At 40.8% G+C, this 21,779-nt stretch overlaps 1 protein-coding gene across 6 annotated transcripts in view; it reads left to right on the top strand.

Moving 5' to 3' along the window:
• The window catches only part of LOC127627287 (angiomotin-like), a 58,049-nt gene that overhangs the window by 25,395 nt on the left and 10,875 nt on the right, over positions 1 to 21,779 (top strand). The window contains exons 1-9 of one of the 6 annotated variants that reach the window (XM_052103621.1): positions 8,923 to 9,094; positions 9,770 to 9,911; positions 11,097 to 11,240; positions 11,946 to 12,006; positions 15,180 to 16,170; positions 17,206 to 17,722; positions 18,084 to 18,228; positions 20,243 to 20,335; positions 20,495 to 20,640. In XM_052103621.1, the coding sequence (XP_051959581.1) occupies positions 11,946 to 12,006; positions 15,180 to 16,170; positions 17,206 to 17,722; positions 18,084 to 18,228; positions 20,243 to 20,335; positions 20,495 to 20,640 (1,953 nt within the window). In that variant the 5' untranslated portion in view covers positions 8,923 to 9,094; positions 9,770 to 9,911; positions 11,097 to 11,240. Of the gene's footprint in view, positions 1 to 6,833; positions 6,869 to 8,922; positions 9,095 to 9,769; positions 9,912 to 11,078; positions 11,241 to 11,945; positions 12,007 to 15,179; positions 16,171 to 17,205; positions 17,723 to 18,083; positions 18,229 to 20,242; positions 20,336 to 20,494; positions 20,641 to 21,779 lie in introns of those variants that run through there. The other 5 variants (XM_052103622.1, XM_052103620.1, XM_052103625.1 and 2 more) reach the window with 5 other exon arrangements.

A 21,779-nucleotide genomic window follows, 5' to 3' on the forward strand; every position in this document is an offset into this window, starting at 1 on the left:
AATTGCAAAGGATGCTTTTAATACGTAAATATAAAGTCTGCATTTGCAGGGTGCTTCAGTAAATGAGTGCTGCTTTGACTCATAGCATGCACTGTTGATGCACTGCTGTTTTTAGCACTGCGGCCCGCTATATGTGAGTACTTCACATGAACTCCATCTCAGATGTAGATTAGCCTACAGACTTCCAGAAGTGCTCTGCCAAAATAAAAGCCTTTGGATTTTAAAGTTAAGAAATTATGACTAAAGTTGTCAGGAAATTACTATTTTTAAAATAACTTATTGGCCATATTAAATGTGCATTAAAATCATCACAAAGTTAATTTTCTATTGCAAATTAGATCATACTGAATACATTTCAGATATTTGAGTTATATAGCCCAGTCCTAATCACAAGTACATATTGTTCTCCTTAAACCTGCTGTTTGGTGAGTAATTCTATTGTATCAGTGTCTGGTCATAAGACTGAAATGTAGGAGGAGTTGTGTTGAAAGAATAAACTACATAGTAATTTTGGAAAAATTTTTGAAGTTTAGTAAGCGTGTCCTATTGTAATGGTCAAGGATCATTTTTGAACCCTAGATGAGGTTTTTTGGGTGTGGTGCCATGGCAACAAAACTTTATAATGAGTTAAGCATTAACATCAATCCTGGATCAGAAGTTAACCTGAACATCTGTTAGCACTGTACTAAGAGCCTGGAGTGTTTCAGAGTAATGAGAGCAGTAAGGGACTGGACTGTCAGAAGCTGTTTGACCGAGTGCCAGCACCAAGCCCGCACTTACCCTGGGCCACATTCTTGATGTATTACCAGAGTAAACACTGTCTACGTGGGGGCCCTGGAAATCTTATGCATGAAAGGTAAATATTTAGACAGTGTCGGGTTCATTCAAAATATACCAGACCATTGCAGAATCCAGGTTACAGTGAGAGGAATTCATCCAATTTAAATCATTTGATCTTTTGCTGTCATGAAATTTAAAATATGAAGTTTTGAACCACTACAAACTACAAAAAAAGTAATGTAGCAACTTGATAGCTGATGTCCAGTTATGTTTTTTTCTCCTTACATAACCAAATAAATAATTGTCAAGGAACCAAGATAATAATAAATGAGAATGTTTGCTCAAATTTATCGGCACATTATGGCACGCCAGAGGGGGTATTTTTATACGGCTTACATGTGTATTAAACCATGTTATGGCTCAATAATTTATTTTAAATTATTTTCAAAATAAGAAGTGCTGCCACTTTTAAATTTGTTTTTGAATGTTAAAAGTTCATAAAGTTTTGTGTCACTGTGAAAATGTTCCTCCTTAGGGGCTGTTCACATGAAATGCATATTTAAAAAACAAAAGCTTAAAAAAAGCTAAATAGAGCAGAACGTAGGTGTCTCGAGATGTATTTTTAAGTTTTTAACTTGACACAACATTTAAAAAATGCAATGCTCCAACACAAGATAAAAGAAAAACTGTCATAAAAAAAGGAAAAATCGACTGTTTTCAAAGTGGTTTTCTTAACAGCAGCCATATGACCCTGCAGCTTTTGCCTGGTTGCCCACTAAAGCTAAGCAGGGTTGAGGCTGGCCAGTACCTGGATGGGAGACCTTCTGTGGAAAACATCTCGGTTATGTATGTAACCTCAGTTCCTTGAGATTAAAGAAATGAGACATTGCGTATTAATGCATATGGGAGTACCTTCATACACAACCTATTTGAAACCTCTGTATAGTAACACCAAAATTTTATTATTGGCTATGGTGTTTGAGCCCTGCCTGTTTTGGCACGAATCTGACCGCTATAAAAACAGGTGCACAGACAGCATTTCCTGAGAATTTCTGACTGAGAACAAGGAGCTCGTCGCACATGCCTCAAGAACTCTGAGTCTTGTAGTGTGGCTAGCTTTTGCAATGTCTTGTTCCCTTCGCTTCAGGGAACCGAGGTAACATACGTAACTGAGACGTTCCCTTACAACTCAGTCCACTTGACATTGCTTATTAATGCATATGGGGAGCAGAATCCCATCACGCCACACTACACCACATAACTTCCCCAAGAGGAAACATGGTGGTGCAGTCTTATGGGATGATGACCGACATGAGCATGCTGCAGTGAGTGATCCTCATGATGGCCAGGAGGAGATCGCTCATAATAAATATATGAACTATAGTCATATAGTATAATTAACTCCTTATGAACCCTGTCGCGAAGGGAGTTTATTTATATTGAAAGTGCTTGTGACTTTATGATAATTATAACGGCCTGAATTTGTGTTAATGATGGGGAGCCCATACTTAAAGGGAAGGGCATAAGTGTGTGTATATATATATATATATATATATATATATATGGCCAATGATTAGCAAGTGCTCTAAACAGAGAGGACTTTTGAAGAAAGACACGTTACGTCTAGGTTGTAAAACCTTGCAAATGTGTTTTGAGAGGACCATCCTGCTGCAAAACATATGTCTTGTAAGGACACACCATTCGTCCATGCCCATGAGGAGGGCATGCCTCTAGTTGAGTGTGCTTTAACACCAATTGGGCAAGTCTGACCCTGCGACTCGTAAGCCAGGGTAATTGCATCGACAATCCAGTGAGAAAGTCTTTGCTGATAGAGGGACATTCCTTTTGTGCCCACACTTTTTTGTGTGATGATCTACTTTTAAATGACCAACTCAATAAGATCTACCAACTAAAAAAAACACAGTTTCATTTAAAATAAGAAAATGCTTGTTGGGAATACTGCGTGTATCCCTACATGGAAGATGGAATTCATCTTCTAATTAATACAAAAATATATAAAAATGTTCAATGTTGATATCATTCAGTTTTAACACTAAACCCAAAACACCTACAGCACAATAGATTACAATAGCCAGGGCATTTACCTTATTCTGATGACGAGTAAATATTGACCAGGTGAGGTTTTGTTTATTCAGTTGCCATGACAACTAGGTTTGTGCATACGCACCTTCCAAGGACTTCCGGATTAGGCAAAACTGAGTGGAATCAGACAGTTTTGCCTAATCCGGGCAGTAGCATCGCAATTTCGCGCTCTGTTCTTAGAAACTAAAAGAAGGAAAGACATTATATTTATTTGTATTAAAATTTAACGAAAGTACATTTAAATTTTGTGCGATCGCAAAGACAATGCTGGTAGATCGACTGGTAGATCGCGATCGACGTATTGGGCACCCCTGCTCTATAGCATGCAATTAGCTGATCAGACAGTCTAAACTGCTGTGTACGCTCAACGTATGTGTGTAGCGCCCACACAGGTCATGACAAATGCAATGATTGTTCCTCATCTGAATTAAATGGGAGGGAAGAAGGCCTGAAGGTGAACCACCTGCGCTTTGAAGGGTTTGATCAGGACCTTGGGTACATAGCCTTTTCTGGGTTTGACAGTGGCTCTTGAAAGACCTGGGCCAAACACCAGACATGAATTGTCGACTGATAGTGCATGCATCGCACCTACCCATTTTATTGAGGCCAGAGCCAGCAGTAGTGTGGTCTTAATGGAGAGGATGTGCAAATCAAAGTCCAAAGGCTCGAAGAGTAGCCCTGCAAGAGCTTTTAGGACTAAACTTAAGTCCCAAGTCAGGACTGTAGCTGGCCGAGGTGGGTTTAGTCATCTTACCGTTCAGGGGCCAAACATGCAGGTTCCACAGCTGGGGCTGGGGATGCCAGATCGTGCCCTGCACCTGAGAGAAGAGATCCCTCCTCAGTGGTATTTCCCATGGTGAGCTGCATAGCATCTCCATCATTCCCAGAAACCATGGCTGGTTAGGCCATGGGCAACTAAAAGCACCATTTCCTTGTCCTCTCGGACTTTACCACACAAGACCAAAGGGGACAGTGGGTATTCTACACTGAGGCAAATAAATTGATTTCTGCTTTGCCGAATATTTCCCAAATCCTCAACACCGTTTGAGGATGAAGTCTCCATTTGCCCTGAATAACCCCTTGGTGTGATGGTAGGTCAGTGCCGTAATTCAGGCGGCCTGGGACATATGTCGCTCTCAGGGAGAGGAGGTGACGCTCGCTCCATAGGAGGAGGTGCCGTGTCAGTCTCAACAAGGCGGTGAATTAATTCCATCTTGGTGGTTTATATATGCCACAACTGTCATGTTTTCTGAGCGAACCAGGACGTGACAGTTAGCTATTTCTGACTGCAAAGCCTTCAAGGCTAGAATTACAGCCTATAACTCTAGGCGGTTGATATGCCACGTCCTCCTTGTGCCTGTCCAGGTGCCGAAAGGCAGGTGCCCATCGCACACCGCCCCCTAACCTGTGTTGGAAGCATCCATAGTCACCACTTTCCACCTGATAATTTGCTCCAGCGCGACACCTCGCTGGTAAAATGCAGGAGCTGTCCATGGTACTAATGCAGCTATACAGTGGCGGGATATAGTGACGCGCATCAAGCATGTTGTGGCACGCGGCGCTTCAGCCAGCACTGAAGAGGTCTCATGTGCTTTGAAATAATACGCTGTTCTCTCGAACACGAATCTTAAAAACATTCTGTGGTGTTGTACAATTTGGATATGACAGTACGCATCCCTCAGATCTATGGATGCTAACCAATCGTGTGGGCGTATATGCCATAAGATGCGTTTCTGAGTAAGCAGTTTGAATGGGCGCTTTATAAGTGCGCGATTTAAATGTCTCAGATCCAGGATTGGCCGGAATCCGCCATCTTTCTTTGGGACAAGAAAATAACGCCCGTAAGACCCTATTTGTGCTTGATAATTTGGCACAATTTCTTCATGTTTTTCACGATGAGATTGTGTATTTCGGCTCGTAATATGGGCGTGTCTTCGGATGAAACCGTGGAAGATAGTATGCAGTGAAAACAGGGTGGCCGGCATGCAAGTTGGATCGTATAACCATGTTCGATTGTTTTTTGCACCCATTCTGAAATGCCCGTTAGGGCTCGCCACGCGTCCGTGTAATGGTACAGGGGGGAATTTGGTTTGCTCACTGTATGATATAATGCGTCACTCACCATAGGGAAGTGGTTGTGCATAATGTGCGTGCTTTGAAGAGGAAAAGGGCTCTTTTTTTTGAGACTGTATGAGCATCTCATGCATTTGCAACAAGTGCTGTATTCTTTATTGCATTTTGTAAATAATTTTTTATTGCATAGGACACAGAATCAAAATCTTTCAAATCATTGTGAGCAACAACATTCATCTCCTGAGGAACAGCAGTGGTGTGGTGGGGAACAGTGTTCTGTGTCTAATTGAGCCTTCTTTGGAGAACCAGAGGGAACCATGTGATCCGTTTTCTGCTTCAAAACGGTGCTCCCGTCAGAAGTGCTTCCACAGTGCGGGGGAGTTCCTCCCGTCGGCGCGAGGTAGGTGCTGGTACGGCTGTTTCCTTCTGGGCCACGGCTTGCATGGTTTCACCAGTGGCTTGGCGGGGGCAGGTGCTGGCGCTGAGTTTGTGGCTATGGGTCTTTTAGGCGGGTGCTGACTTGAGACAGAGCCGGGGCGAGCCGTCTGCGCTATGCTCCGTTTGGTCATAAAGTGTCTTATGGCTTGTTACTGCTGCTGAGTTGTGACGTAACGCTCATCAAACTTACTCTGTGTGCAGCCAAAGAGGCCAGCTGTAGACACTGTTTTTTCTTTTTCACTCATCTCCGTGAGGGTCAGCCATATATGCTGCTTCAGGGCGACCAGGTTGCCCATGGACTTGCTGGTGGCCTGCGCCGTGACTTTCGTGGCACACAGCGCTAGGTCTGTAGCGGCCCGTAGCACTTTGAAAGTCTCTGGATCAAAGCCTTGCTTGTCCATCTGTCTGTGGAGCTGGAGTGCTGACACAGCTTGTCCTGCCACCGAGTAGGCTTTTCCCACCAGTGTGGACGTCCGTCTAAACAGCTTAGAAGAATGTACAGGGCTTGATTGACTGAGATGTGCCACTACCGCTTCCTCCACAGGGTGTAGTTGGGCATAGCCGTTCTTTTCCCAGTGGTCCACGTTCGTGAGAACGGTGCGTGCGTGCTGAGAAGGGCACGTGCCATGACTTGGATAGTTCGCTGTGCACTTTGGGGAAAAACGGGGCAGATGCTGCGAGAGACATGACATCATCATCATCATCCCCAGCGTCAGATCCACCAAACGATACAAGGCCGCATGCATCTTCAGAGGGCCGGAGCTCGTATTGTGAAAACTGCCCTTCGAGTAGATTGAGGGGCTCATGGGGCGTGTGCCGGCATGAAATCCATGTCAAGTTCATCCTGCTCAACCTCTCTGCCCTGCCATGCCTCCTAGTGTGAATCCTAGGGTATCACAGTAGAGGCGGATGGGAGGGCGCGAGAGGCTGAATCGTTCCTCAGAACAAGGGTGATTCGTGAGCGAAGCGACTTGAGACTCATGTCCTCGCAGTGTGGACAGTCTGTCTCCATGAGAGCTGACTGCACGGGTACGGCCCAGACAAAAAAACGCAGATCTCATGTTTGTCTGACGGTGGGATGTGTCTCTCGCACAATGAAAACTTACGGAACGACATCTTGAAAAAGAAACACGTAAGTGGCTCTTTTAGATATAAATAAATATATATATAAATGTGTGTGTGTGTGTATATATATTCATATAATTTATATATCACACAGATTACAATGCTTTTTTAAAAGGATACTCTACACCTGCCAACGCGCTGCGGAGGGTCAGGATGTTGATGTCTGTTCACCAGTGAAGCGCCGAGGCCGAGAGATGAAACTCATACAGATGTCGTTGCCGCGAAGATTCCGTCGGCTGACATGTGTGTGTCGACAGTGAAAGATAGAGGGCTTCGAGACAATAGATGATCGCTGTCTTGAAGCAAGAAATTCATAGGAAATGGTGTCTGTGCACCTGTTTTTATAGCGGTCAGTTTCACACCAAAACAGGCAGGGCTCAAACACCATAGCCAATATTAAAATATAGTGATGCAAAAAACAGAAAACATCCAGTGAGCGGCAGTTCTGTGGACAGTTCTTGCTGATGAGAGAGGTCAACGGAGAATGGCCAGACTGGTTCGAGCTGACAGAAAGGCTACGGTAAAGCAGATACCCCCTCTGTACAATTGTACTGAGCAGAATAGCATCTCAGAATGCACAACATGTCAAACCTTGAAGCGAATTGGCTACAACAGCAGAAGACCATATCAGGCTCACTTCAGTCAGCCAAGAACAGAAAGCTGAGGCTGCAGTTCTAATGCTTCATGTGAACTTTAAATGAAGCTCCTGACCCATATCTGAATTATTTTATGCATTGGTCTGCTGCCATACGATTGACTGATTAGATAATAGCATGAATGAGTAGGTGTACAAGTGTTCATTATAAAGTGGTCAGTGTGTGTAGATGACTGCAAATAAAGCTGGTATATGAGATATACTTTAATGAAAGTGTGGCTGTCTCTCTTGCACTCTTTCTGATGTCTTGACAGCAGGAGAGTGCCCAGTAACCATGTTGTTCTTGGTTCTGTTTAACTCTCTGAATGAGACATGGGTGGCAACAGCGGTTAGAGAGAATATGAGGAAGGAATAGCTGCTAGCTGTGTTGCAGGAAGCCAGGTGTTTCAGTTTCTTATCAGGAGAACTTACAGTTTGCCATCTGTTCCTACGTTATTTAATTGCTCTTGGCAAGTAGAACCACTACTCATGTTGGCCTGAAGTTTAGGGATTTGCCAATGAACTGGATGATAGGGTGCAATGCCCAAATAATCTGTAGACAGCCCACTTTTTCAAAAGGTTATTGCTAACACCTTAGCTAACTACCAAACTATTAGCTGCAAGCTAGGTTTAATTGTTGCAAGTAGTAAACAAGCAATCTTTAAAGGTGCAATTTTCTAATGCGCTTTGACAATTTTATTTGCACTTGAAAACCCCTTGTGGAAATTAGAATGTCGATGTAGCTTAGAATCGAAACTCGGCTAAGATTTATCACAGAGGCATTTAATCGGCTGCCAGTTAACATGTCATACTAAGTATGCATAATCACTGACAATTTTGCCCTATGATAAGAGAAATCATTTACGATTCCCAAAATTTGTCTCAGACTACAAAACATTTGCTGGATGAAAACACAAGGATGCAAATAAAATCCCCAAAATGCACAAAAAAACATCAACTTTGTTTGAGGTGAATAGATTTTTGAATTGATAATTGGGGTGTAACGTTATGGGTAAAAAAAAACTAAACCATAGATGGATTATCTCAGCCTGTGTCTCACGTGGGTCAACTTTCTACAAAGAGTAGCGGTCCAGTTAACTGTTAGCATGTTCAATCAGTTAATGACATCACTGTTCTGCATGCGGCAAGTAGAGAAGTTTATCGCATAGTATGTATTGGCTACACTAACCTCCAGAACTGCCTGACACGCTTTCATTCACAAATATAAGGCATATTCCACCAATCGCAAGCAAACATGAGATTCATGAGAGTGTTTTTTCTGTGTACTCTAAACCAATCCTCAGTGGCTTTCCAAGTGGCTACAACTTCCATTTTTTGACAATTTTCCTAGCAGAGACTTCTTTCTTCTCTTGAAAACATAGGATGAAACGGTACTTGATTTGCTAAATGTTTTTGCTATATTCCGATTGGATGGAAATATGACTAGTGTGTTTTCGGCATAACCTCACACTTGTTTGTATGTTAATGTTTCCAACCTTGAATCACTTGATCAATAAAGTCTGTCACTTTTGTGGTTTTGGCGTCAAAGCGTCATATAAAAATTATTTGTATAAAATATAATGTATTTTCATTGTTCCAGTAATTTTTTTTGTAACTATAATATTAGTCAGATTTCAGATATGTATCACACACCCAATGTCGGATAATTAGCTGTATTTGTATTAATGTAAGTTAGAGCACTAACAGAGGCAGGCAGGTTTGAAGGCGTGTAGATAAATGGCGCTGATCCAGGCTCACCTATCCTCATAACCACACCTGATGGAATGTATTAGGCTGTTCAGCGTAGTGAGCTTACTGCAGCATTAACATTGTGCATGTGAACAAAGGAGTACTACTCGAGACAAATTTTCAACAATTAAAAGTGTTCGGTGGTGTTTTCACACTGAGGACGTGTGTGGTGGAAAGGAGAATTAACTATCTGTGAGTTGAATTTGTGTTACCTTTAATGTTTTTGGTTTGTATTTACTTACATTTTTCTTGTTATGGTTACACTAAAGGAGGAATATCTAATTTTAGATTTAGATTTAGATTGCTGAAATGAAAAAAGCAATAGACTATTCACCTGGCAAAAATGATTCTTAATCTAGACTTAAAGGGATAGTTCACTTAGAGATGATCATTTATTCATCCATAAAATACAACCGCAGATGTTTGGCTGAATGACAATCTCAGTCACCATTCACTCTCATTTTTTGGAAAGAAGATGCAATGAAAGTGAATGGTGACAGAGACTAAAATACATTTCAGGCCTAGCATCTTTTTTTGTGTTCCACAGAAGGAAGAAACTCATACAGGTTTGCAACAACATGGGGGTGAATAAATGGTGACAGAATAAATTTTTTTGTGTGAACTATCCCTTTAAGAGGCATTTGCTGTGTGCACATTGTTCTTGTTAATTTGAGGGAACTGTGTTCTGATGTCAGGAGGATAGATAAACCTTCCAGTTTTGTAGTTCTGGAAATCATGTTTGACATGCTCCATACCTTGGAAATTACTAAAACAAAAGCACAAAGTGTCATTGACACAACCATGGCAAGACTCCGAGGTCAGAGCCTTTGGAAACGTATGTTGAGAGACCTATCTGTGGACTTTCAGGCATGTCAGATTCCCCGAATTCACTTCTGGGCACGCTGGCTGTGGAATAAACTGTTTATCTGAAACAGTCAAGGAACTTAAAGTTCGAGCGTCAGCATGGGTGTGAGGGGAGGAGGCATCTGAAGCTGGTTTTTTTGCTGAGGTAAGGGGATATTAGAGAGAGAGGTCTGGTTTATTTTATGATTGAGATTGTTTTATAACAAGAGTGTGTGTAAGTTTAAGTTGTTATTATGTTGCCATTTCAGAAATGTATTATGCGGAGCGTATGAGAACATTTTGTCATCAAATAAGTATATACACTCACTGAGCACTTTAATAGGAACATTATGGTCCTAAAAAGTGTCAGACGTGGTCTTCTGCTGTTGTAGCCCATCTGCCTCAAGGTTCAATGTGTTGTGCATTCTGAGATGCTATTCTGTTCACTACAATTAAACAGAGCAGTTATCTGAGTTAACAGAGTCTTTCTGTCAGCTCGAAGGATTCTGGCCACTCTCCATTGACCTCTCTCATCAACAAGGCATTTCTGTCCACAGAACTACCACTAACTGGATGTTTTTTGTTTTTAGCACATTGTGCGTGAAAATCCCAGGAGATCAGCAGTTACAGAAATACTCAAAACAGCTAGTCTGTCACCAACAAACATGCCACGTTCGAAATCACTGAGATCAAATAATTTTCCCCATTCTGATGGTTGAAGTGAACATTAACTGAAGCTTCTGACCTGTATCTGCATGATTGTATGCACTGCACTGCTGCCACATGATTGGTTGATTAGATAATCTTATGAATATATAGGTGTACAGGTGTTTCTAATAAAGTGCTCATTGAGTTTGGAGATTCACTCCAATTCTTTCAACATACTTTTGTCATTCCCTAAAACATCATATTTTACATACTAGATTCGAAACATTTGGCTTGCGCCAGCCTAAATCCCCTCGCGTAATCCCTCAAAACTATGCACATCCTCACATCCTGCGTTTGAATTTAACCTCTGCCCCATTCTTGCAGTGCCATCTGATCTGAAATCAGCTTTACTTATTTAAACCATAGTTTATCCATCTGTGTCAGAAGTTTTGACTGGTCTCAGTCAAGCAGTTCAGGGTGGTATTTGTGTACCACACAGCTGCAGTGCTCCCTAATGACTGTGAGGGGGTAAAAAAAGGGAATTTATTTTTTGGCTCTGTCACAATCAGGAAATGAATGTACTTTACATCCCCTGTATTCCACACGAAATATACTTCTCTCTTCAACCTAGCAAAAGCCCCTCTGGTTGTCTTTTGACCCCACCCCCATTGTTCTAACTCGAAAGGCTGCCTTCCTGTTCTAGAGTGGCTTGGCGTACGGGACCTCACGGACCGCCTGTGTGTTTTGGAGCAACTTGAGGAGCTTCTTCAGAGCAGTGACTCCAGTGATTGTCAGCACCATGAGCAGCCAACAGTGACGCACAAGAGCAGCCACAGCAGCCACACAGGTAGGTGACCTGGTCCAATACAGTAGAGTAAGTTAGTAAAAACTAAGAATTTAACCTAGCTGGTTGGGAATAAAAGGAACTATTAGAATGTATTAACAGTTAGTTCAATTCTTCTCCGTTCTACCATGGGTTTCCAGCCTCCAAAATGTAGAACTTCTTTGATTTCAATTTTAGCTATTAAAATGCAGTGATAGCACTTTTTGTTTTTCGATATTAACAACTTAAAACACCTTAAAAGGTGTTTGAAACACTTACTTTTAAAACCAAGGATTTGTCCATCCCATTTTTTATTTACTCTAACCACATTGGATAAATAGTAAATCATTATGATAGTAAAAATTATGATAAGTTGTTGACAAATATCCTGTTGCTAATTATCCAAACATTTCTGCTTTACATTACATAAATTGCCATATATCCATCAGCAGTAGCCAGAAGTCATTTCATCCATCTTAACCATTGTTGTTTGTCTGTTATTTCACATTCTCATCCTGCTTTTTTTTTGTTGCCATCTCTGTCATTGGTTCTGAGGAATCACTGAGCGAAAAAGAGCCGTTTGTGGGAGAATGACAGGAAAAGGAAGTTAAAGTATTTTCTTCTTTCAGTCTCTTTTTCTCTTCTCTCTCTCTGGCTCTCTGAATTGAAAAGCAGCTGTACACTGATGGCTCCTGACTCGCTGTACGTTTATGTATTTATTCACCACAGATGTTTCGGAAAAAAGCCTCATCCTCCTTGAGAATGCGGAGAATATCAGAAAACAATAGACGTAATAAATTACCCTTCATTACTTTTTAGATGGTGCAATAACCACTAAACTATAAACTCTGTTCAAGGCCAGTAGTGGAAACCATTCTGGTTATAACACAGTTTAGAGCAGTGTTTCCCAACCTTTTGTGTCTTAGGTTCCCCCACAGCCCCATCTGTAAAGGCCCTATACTCTCTGCAAAATTCTATTTCGTTCTTTACTAAGAGCCAAAAAGATGTTTGAAACAACTGAGCAACAGTATAATGTTTACAAACATTCAGTCACTGGCCACGCCACTGGGGGAGGTGTTTAGATGAGCATTTAAAAATGAGGATGTACTAGACTAATGTAAAACATAGTTATATGACATTAAAATGTGTTATCAATGATTGCATGACTTTTTATTTGTGTAGAATTAACACGAGGTCAGTAAAATGAACTTTTTTTAACCAATCGATTATGATTTAAATTAATATATGCAGTATGCAGTAGATAATGTGTAATTTGTCATGTTTACATTCTGCATTCATGGTGCAAATGCGCTAAAATGCTATACGCTGCCATAATATGCACCAGTTACACTCTGTTATTGTCATTTATGATGATACTGGTACTAATTCAAATATGGGTGCATAAGAGTGTCAATGGGCAGATAAAAGAATGATGATAAGAGAGGCTTAATATGGGCAGATGTGTGAATATCTTTCACTGTAAATGGCACATGAGTGAGACATCATATAAAACAACAGAGTGAATGGGCACTTAGAGTATATTGCAAGTAGAATTGATTCCTTTTATAGACTAATTAAACAAAATAATTACCTGACATGTTTTCTGAAAATGTCTCTATGCAAAAAATCATACAGATGTAGTTAAGTTTGCACCAACCCGCAAATAACTTTGCATGCTGGTGTGTTCATGTTGACTGTGCTCCAGGCCACAACTACTGATGACTTGGACCAATGGCAATAAGGTGTTTAGCAGCTGGTATAAAGTTTTCCATAAAGTTTGCGGTGGCGAGTTGTTACGAACCACCGAAACTAACTCAAAAATGCCGTCAATTTGGCCAGATTTTGTTTGAAATTACGTCACACCCTTTCATTCTTTGATTTACTATGACGTATTCCAGGGCCTTAATGCTCATGTACCCCTTCATTAACACCAAGCCTAAAATGTGCTTCTTGTAACTCATATTATGCTTGATTTCCTTTAAAAAGGATCTGAATGTGTTTATGTATTAACTACAAAAATATTAGATAAGTTGTGATTAAATATTTATACCTACCTACAGACAAATTGTTTATATTAACTTTCAATTTTAAAGCTTTAACGAAGCAAATTCAAAATCTTTCCAAGTGTGGCCCCCACCCCCCCAGGTGATGTCCCTACCTAAGTAGACCTTAAGTAGTGTATCCATAATTCTGGTTGGGAATCACTGATTTAGATGAACCAGCAGTATATGAAAGATCAACCTTTCATATCGCATTAGTGATGTAGATTTATAGATACTAAAAATTGTGCCCAACATTGGCACTAAGTTGTGGAATGGTTCCCACCTAATGGCTTTGTATGCTTTAACAGCTCACTTTTACATTGCTCTGTGTGATATTTGTAAGTGTCTACAGCTCAAGTCTACAAAAGTGAGATGGGACACGTTTAAAGCTTTGGATAATCGGATGACTCAACGGCAATGCATGTTAAAGAAATTTGTACAGTGGTGGTATATAAAGTGTATTGATATCATGATTTGCATCAGGGATGGACTTCAACACCTTGACCTCTGGGCTTTTACCAATTTCTATAGTGCAATACAACTGTGTTCATCCCCAAGGGAGAAATTGGTAGTAATTGAGTATCATGATTATCTAGGGTCATATTTAAAGTGGTACACAGTATCATGAATAATCAGCTGTAAAAAATTACATACTTTGGCCTTAAAGGCATAGTTCACCCAAAACAAAAAATTCTGTCATCATTTACTCATCCTCTGTTCTAAACCTGTAATATTTGAGTTTTCTTAGGTGGAACACAAAAGATGTTATCAACATTCTGCTTAACATCTAATGTCAATGAGCTTGTTTACATGGACACCAAAAAGCCTTTTATTGAGTTAAAGCTGCATAAGTCTCAAAATAGACTTGTAAAAATGTTTTTACATGCACTGTGTTATCAGCATTCTCTTTACCCCCGTATGCATGCGGCTGAGTTAGCAAGCAGCTTTCTCCAAAGCAACAGAATTTCCCCACAAGGCTTGTATAAATAACAAACATGGCATCCGTGGAGAACTTCGATATTTTACTCTTTATTGCTTCGCTTTATTTTTAGGTATTTTAAAGTTGTTGCTGTGTTGGTTTCCTTAACTTTCCATCATGACCTGCAGCGAAATTGCTCTGCAATAGTGGGGTTTCCCTATAATATAAACTCTGGGATTCTCCAAATGTACTTGAACGCACATACAGTACATTATGCAGACATGAGGGAGAGTAGACTATATTTTTAAATTCATGTGTGTTTAATTAGGTATAGTTTATAGTGTTTGTGTGTAACATTCCCTTTTCCACTGTACTCCCAGAAATGTTGAATTATTTCCACTGTGTTGACTTGTTGATATGATGTAGGGCTACATCCTATGACCATGTGGTCTGCTCCACATGAACATGCACAATCTTCAAACACCCATCAGAAAGGCACATATGCATGTACATGGCCACTAAAGCCGCATTCTCTCTAAGTGTGCAGCACTCCTGTTTTCATTATGTATTAGAAAGCAAAAACCCTGGAATAAACCATTTGGATTTTAACGGGTCATTATGTTCCACAAATGAACAAAACTCATACAGGTTCCATGGAAGACAAAAATATGGGGATATTGTTATATGGGGAACAATGTGAGTGAATATATGATGATAGAATATTCACTTTTGGGTGAACAGTCACTTTAAAGACTATGGTTATATTACCTATTATGTTGCCCAGCTGTCAACGTGTGAAGAGTTTGGGACAGTTGGGGTCTGAGATTTCAGGCATTTATCTAAACACATACAGAGGACTCTCAGTCTCATTCAATCATTTTCATAAATTTTCAGCATTTTACACCATTGGCATCTGCTTTCTTGATGTTTCAATATGGTGCAGCCTATAATAACAGTTAGCGCCCAATCTTATCACTAATTGTACATTGATGTTTTACGCAGGGAGTTTGGACCGTGCCCGAAGCTCCTCTTTCCATGAGGTTGGCCAGTCACGAGAGCTGGAAATGAGGGCAGCAGCCTCCGTTTCCGAAGACACTTCGGCTAGCAGCAGCAGCGGAAGTGGGCACACGGTCCTGCAGCGACTCCTACAGGAGCAGATGCGCTATGGCGAGGGTCGCAATTACCTTGCCCTGCAACAACAACAACTGCAGCAGCAACAACAGCAACAAGGTCCAGTGAGTGGATATCCGGGCCCCAGCAGCCCAGGGGACGAGCACTCGATGGTCCCGCACATCGCAAGGCAGGAGCCTCAGGGCCAGGAGCTGCAGGCGGACAGTGGCATGGAGAAGCTAAACACACGCAATGTGGGAGGGGTTGGTGGTGGCAGTGGGGGCACAGGTTCGGGTGGTGGGAGCTGTGTGAGTGGACAGGGGCTCAATCCTGAGGATCTACCCACCTACGAGGAGGCCAAAGTGCAGTCGCAGTATTTCCGTGGCCAGCAGCCTCAGCAGCAACTTCCGATGGTAGGTGCTGCGTTTTACGTGACTGCCGTTAGCAACCCTAAAGTGCGACCCCCGGAGGGTCGGCCTACACTGCAGAGAGTGAGCGGAGGGAAAGTGCACCAAGATGATGGACTCAAGGATCTAAAGCAGGGCCACGTGCGTTCACTAAGCGAAAGATTAATGCAGCTGTCTTTGGCCACCAGTGGAGTCAAGGCCCATGCGCCTGTTACCAGTTCTCCACTCTCCCCTCAGTTGCCTCCACCTGGACTGCCTGGAGACTACTATAAACCAACAGGAACACAACATAGAGGGCCTCCACCAGACTATCCTTTTAAAGGAATGGCCTCTCCACCCAAACAACAGCAACACCATCAGCCTCAGCACCAAGAGCCAGGACACTTTTATCCAGACCACCGCGCTACCAGCCAGCCAGGCAGAACCGATTTTCCCCATGTCCGCTACCAGCCACCACCTGAGTATGGCTCTTTCCGGTGAGTGTTCCTTAAAGTCCTAAGAAAGGGCTTACATTTGAATATGGTTTGGGAACTGGAAGAATACACCTTGAAGCACAACTCAATATAGTTACTAATTACATTGCTTCAAAAATCAACAAAATTCAGATGTTGAAAAATTCCAAATGATGAGTCTTAAACAGCCCTTCCCTATAGTGCTTGGACATGTTGTCAGGCATTATGGGAAAAGCAAGTTTTGCCTGTTTCCCTGAATTCAATAACCTCAAAGCCAGTGTGTGGTATATAGCAAAAGTATGCATATAGAATTATAATAATCATCTACAACATGTCACAACATGACAGTTTCTCCATTATGTTGCAGAGAACCAGGAATGTTGACCTTTAAAACATATTTTTGTAAACAGTTGGAATGTATTACATAGTACTTTGCATAAGTTGTTGTTCCCTAACCATAATTTAACTTGTTAAAAGAAGTTGCTGCATATGCAAGTTTGGATCAGCATAATTTATTCAGATGCTATTGAGAATTCAATGTATTATTTTGTAAGGATCGACTTGGTGAAACCATACCAATTTTAATGTTTCAGGGTTTTATAACGATAGGCAGGACTGTTTTTTTTTTTACACACACAATGCTAATCTTTAGACTACAACAATAAAAGTATTTTATTTATAACAATATTATTGTTGGCGTACAGTCACAATGACAAACAAAGGAACAAGTTTTTGCCATATCAGTAAAATCAATATTAATGAACAAAAAATCGGTTACATAAAAAAGTGTAAATATCGGTAGAAAATATTGGTCAAGCCAATTTGGTCTATTTTGACATGTTTATATATTTTAATCTATCAAAATAAATAAAACAATTTTAAAATAACTTTTAAAAATGTTATTAAGGAACCGATAATTGTTTACATGGAAAAGGGAGAAGAAAATATTTGTCAAACCAATTTTCTGTTGATCTTTAAAATTTTTATTGAGATTTGATTTTGGTTATGTATTTTAATCAGATACAATTTGAAAATGATTCATTGCTTTGTCCATATTAGGTCCAGTAAAGAGAGCTCAAGTCACTCTCAAAGGTCAGTGCATCACCACAGCCCCTCATCATCTGTTACGTCAGGGGGCTCCCTGTCCCGCGGCCAGTCCTCCGCTCTCAGCAGCATCTTGGCTGCTTCCCATGCTCCTCCACCTATGGGCCATCAAGGAGAGCCACCCTTCCACATGGGTGCAAGAACCCCACAGGGCCTCGGTTCCCACCAAGGTGAGCCATACGGCCCAGGTCCAGGACACCCTCTCCATCAGCGAACCCATGGATTTCCTCATGATCCTTACGGCTCAGCTCCCAGGGGCCTTCACATGCACCAGCACCAGTACCACCAGCAGGGCCCTCAACAGCAGCAACAAAGTCCAGGACAACACTACCCACACCCACACTCCATGCAGGGGGATCCATACGCCATGCTTGCCAGGGCCCAGCAGATGGTGGACATGCTGTCAGAGGAGAACCGTTTTCTCACGCAAGAGCTGGAAGTGTGTGGGGAGAAGGTGTCCAAACTGCAGAAGGTAAGAACATCTTTGAAGTTTAACATTTTAAAGTTTTAGAGCATATGGAACCCAGTTCAGTATACCAGGATATTTTGAACAGCTAGCCAACTTAAGTAGAAGGTAAATGTCTCAACTGCTAGACTGCTGAAACCAAAATACAGGGAATTTGCCTACTCAAAGATCTAAGTGGGAGAGACATGGATATGTTCTTGGGAAGGGATGATAGATGTTTTTTCAAAAATCTAAGGCAATCACAATCCAAGCTTTCACCCTGAACAGGTTTCTTTGCGTCTTTGCAGGGGTTTTTCCCTTTGAATTCTAAACATTCATCATCTCATATTTCCACAACATTGATAATGCCATCTTTTTTGCTCCGCAGCTGGAAACTGAGATTCAGATGGTGTCTGAAGCCTACGAGAACCTAGCCAAATCATCCTCCAAGAGGGAAGCTCTGGAGAAGACAATGAGGAATAAGCTGGAGTTGGAGGTGCGCAGGCTGCATGACTTCAACAGGGACCTGAGAGGTGAGAACAGGGCAAAATAACAAAACTAAATTTTCAAATACCCTTTTATTAATTCTCTTTTTAGGAGTATTAAGAGACTATTAAAAAGGGATTCATTAATTTTACTTGGCCACTGTATCAGATCTTATTTTGAGTAAGATTCCATAGCAGTTGGGTTCCAAGTTTTATTGTAAGTTTTTGCACTAAAGTTTTGGTTCATGCTTTAAGATGTCTGGGTCTCATTATCGTAATACCAGACCAAGTCATTTTTGACATTCAGGAACAACCAAAATGACAAGGAGTTAAGCACATTTATTCCTTTTATATAAAATGTATGACTCCAGCTTATACCACATTTGTGTTTTATTTCCGTCATCTGTTTATGGTTGACGGCACAGTTCCTAAAGACTTTGGCTAAAATAGAATTGTGACATTTTTGCATTAGCACCATTACACAAAATAGCAAAAATAATGACCTTTTGGTTTGGTTTCTCAATCACTCCCCTGTCTGTCATTGGTAAAAAAAAAAAACAGGTAGTTCCGTCCCAAACGTACTCTATTGGTTGAGCTCCATTGCTGTCGGGCTGGTCAGAACACTCAAACAGCAATATTTTGAAGTGCCACAGAACCAAACTGTTACACTTTTTGGTGGAAGCAACCTACTTAGAATTGTTTCTGCATATTAAGCTGGGACAGGAGAAAGTATTTTAACATCACTAAAATGTCAAAGTGGTCTAACCTGGCTTCAACGTTCTGTTTTTCACATTCAATGAGGCTGCTTTTTCTTTTCTAAAGCTCAAGGCGTTTGAATTTTCATTCAGTTTGTCTTCTTTTGTCTGATGTCTCGTGCCCCTGTGCAGTATCTCATGGAGTCCAAAGCAACAGTCTCTCTGTCTCTGCTTCTGTCAGCAGGCTCGCTCTGCTTGAGCGTGGCCACCTCAGCGATCATGCCTCACAGTGTTCTTTAGTCCAGTGGAGAACAGAGAAGCCCTGATTTATGGCAGTGTGCCCAGACTTCAAGTCCACAGGGAGCTCCCAGATTTTTACAGCATGTTTTTCTTCCCTCTCTCTTGCCCTTCTTTCTTTCACTCCATGTTTCTCATACTTACTGCAGCCTGATGTACCACTTCTGCTTGTGTTTAAACTTAGATTTTGCCTTCGTATATGCCTTATCAATAATTGGTGGTGTTTTCGAAGACAAGAGTCACTATTGCTATTGCTCATAGTTGGGGTATCGACGCTCTGGCAACGATCAACATGCACCACTCACATTTTCTGACGAGTCTTCTATTTATCTTCTTGTCTGTATTTCAAATCTAGATATTAAGAAATCTATTGTATTAAGAGGCTTTAAGAAGTGGAAAGGTGGAAAGTTGTTTGATTCTGGAATGGTCATCTCACAGTCTGGTTGACTTAACGCAGTGGGAAATATTGTTTTAACGTTTAGCCTGCTCTCTTGATGAATGGTTTGCCATTGCACAAAAACAGCAACCCCCTCTATATAATGGCCCTTTTATTTGGGACAGTTTTTGACTTAACAGCACATTGTAGAATATGTCAAGACCACTCTTTGGGAATTGGGCTCATGTAGAATGTTTGTTAGATTTTTGTTTTCCAATTCGCTGAGCAACCAGTCCCAATGGAATTTTATTTGTGTGCAGAGGCTTGGAATACAAACTACATAATTTTTTTTTATTTTGGCGGGATAGAGTATCTCACACAAAGGATCTGTTAAAATAATTATAGCTGTTTGCTGCATTTATCATAACTAAATATTGAATATTTATTCAGAGTCTGAGCAGCGTAATATTATTATTATTTTGGGATTAGTACTTGGGAAAGACTTGATTGTGGTCTTCTCCCCAAATAATAATAACCACACATTTCTTTATGCGATGCCATATGATGTTTCACATGAATGCATTCCTCTACATTAACTGATTTAATCACATTGACAAACTTTTCCAAGCAATGTCAGGTTTTTGAACCATAAAATTGATGGAAAGCATAATGGCATTTTCTCTCTTTCTTATAGAGCGAATGGAAACTGCCAACAAACAGTTAGCTGCAAAAGAGTGTGAAGGCACAGAGGACAATCGAAAAACCATCTCGCAGCTTCTGACTCAGAGTGAGTGGACTTTGCAGTTTAGAGGAAATCTAGAACGCCCTTGAAACCAGTGTGCCGCACTTACGATATGTTTTGAAATACTGTTTATTTGTATGCATGAATATCATGTGAGATATCTAGAAAGGGACTTTTTAAAGACTGACTTTATTTTACCATCAGATAAAGAGACTCAGAGGGAAAAGGAGAAGCTGGATATCGAGATGAATTCACTTCGCTCAAACAATGAGGACCAGCGCAGGCACATAGAGATCCGCGATCAGGCCTTGAACAACGCCCAAGCCAAAGTGGTCAAACTGGAGGAGGAGGTAAGCTTTGGTACCCCTGTAGCATTTTAGTCATTATTAGTGCACCTTATTGCATATATATATATATAGATGTTCATCGTTCTGTTAAAAAAAAACATTTTCTGTTCACAAATATTTTGTTTGCATGTGAACACTAAATTAATGAAATACCATCTAATTTAAATACCTGCTTTTAATTACATGTGTAGTTACACTGTTAACCTTACCCCTGACCCTAACCCAATCCCAACTCCTAAACCTACCTGTACTTTAACCTCATTAGCAACAAATGTAACAGAATAACATATAGTTAAACAATAGATACACTGTTCTGTATTGTATGTATATTAATGTAGTACATGGTAGTAAAAACAATGATCACTAATATAAAGTGGGACCAAAATTATTATTATTTTTTAAATTACATCAGTAAATATTTTCTGCTCATCAGTATTATTGTTTATATAGATGGGTGTGTGCATATTTTTTTTAATATAAAAATGTCTTCAAAATCAACATGAAACAGTGCTCACAACCTATTTTACCTTTGGCTTTATGGAAGGGAAAGGTTTAAAATAACAAGAGGGATTGGTGATGTCAGGTGAAAAGGTCACCTGACATCACCAATTATTTGTGCACAATAAGATTATTAGCATATGTTAAGAAATTAAATGGGTTCAGTTCTGATTTCATGTTAATTCAAATGGACATTTTGAGTCACAACTCACTTATCCACAAACACATACCTATGGTACCTCCACCACAATGTTTCATCTCAAACCTCAAGTCCTTTGAAGTTCTTCTCGTCATCTTATTGCTGCAGTTAAGATCTTCAAGCTCGAGTGAACCATTGGCTACAATCTTTTCTGAAACCACACAATGTCTATTCAGGCCAAAATAAAATAATCTTCAGTAGGGGAGAAAGAGTGAAAAAACTTCAAACTGAAGTAGTGTTGACTGTTCTGAACTCCGCTCTTGAGTATCTGTTACAGTTGGAATCTGTGGCTGAGCTCCTCGGGCTTGCTCCCAGATGGCCTTTTGGCCCTTGCTGAACGGAGTGTGCACCCTTATGTCCCAAAATGCTCCAGGCCGTTCCACTTTTGTTCTGCCCTGTCACAAGAGCCTGCTTGTTCCCCTAACAAAGCCTCTTGAGTTGTCTG

The sequence above is a fragment of the Xyrauchen texanus genome, chromosome 34, assembly GCF_025860055.1.
Source record: "Xyrauchen texanus isolate HMW12.3.18 chromosome 34, RBS_HiC_50CHRs, whole genome shotgun sequence".
Lineage (NCBI taxonomy): Eukaryota > Metazoa > Chordata > Actinopteri > Cypriniformes > Catostomidae > Xyrauchen > Xyrauchen texanus.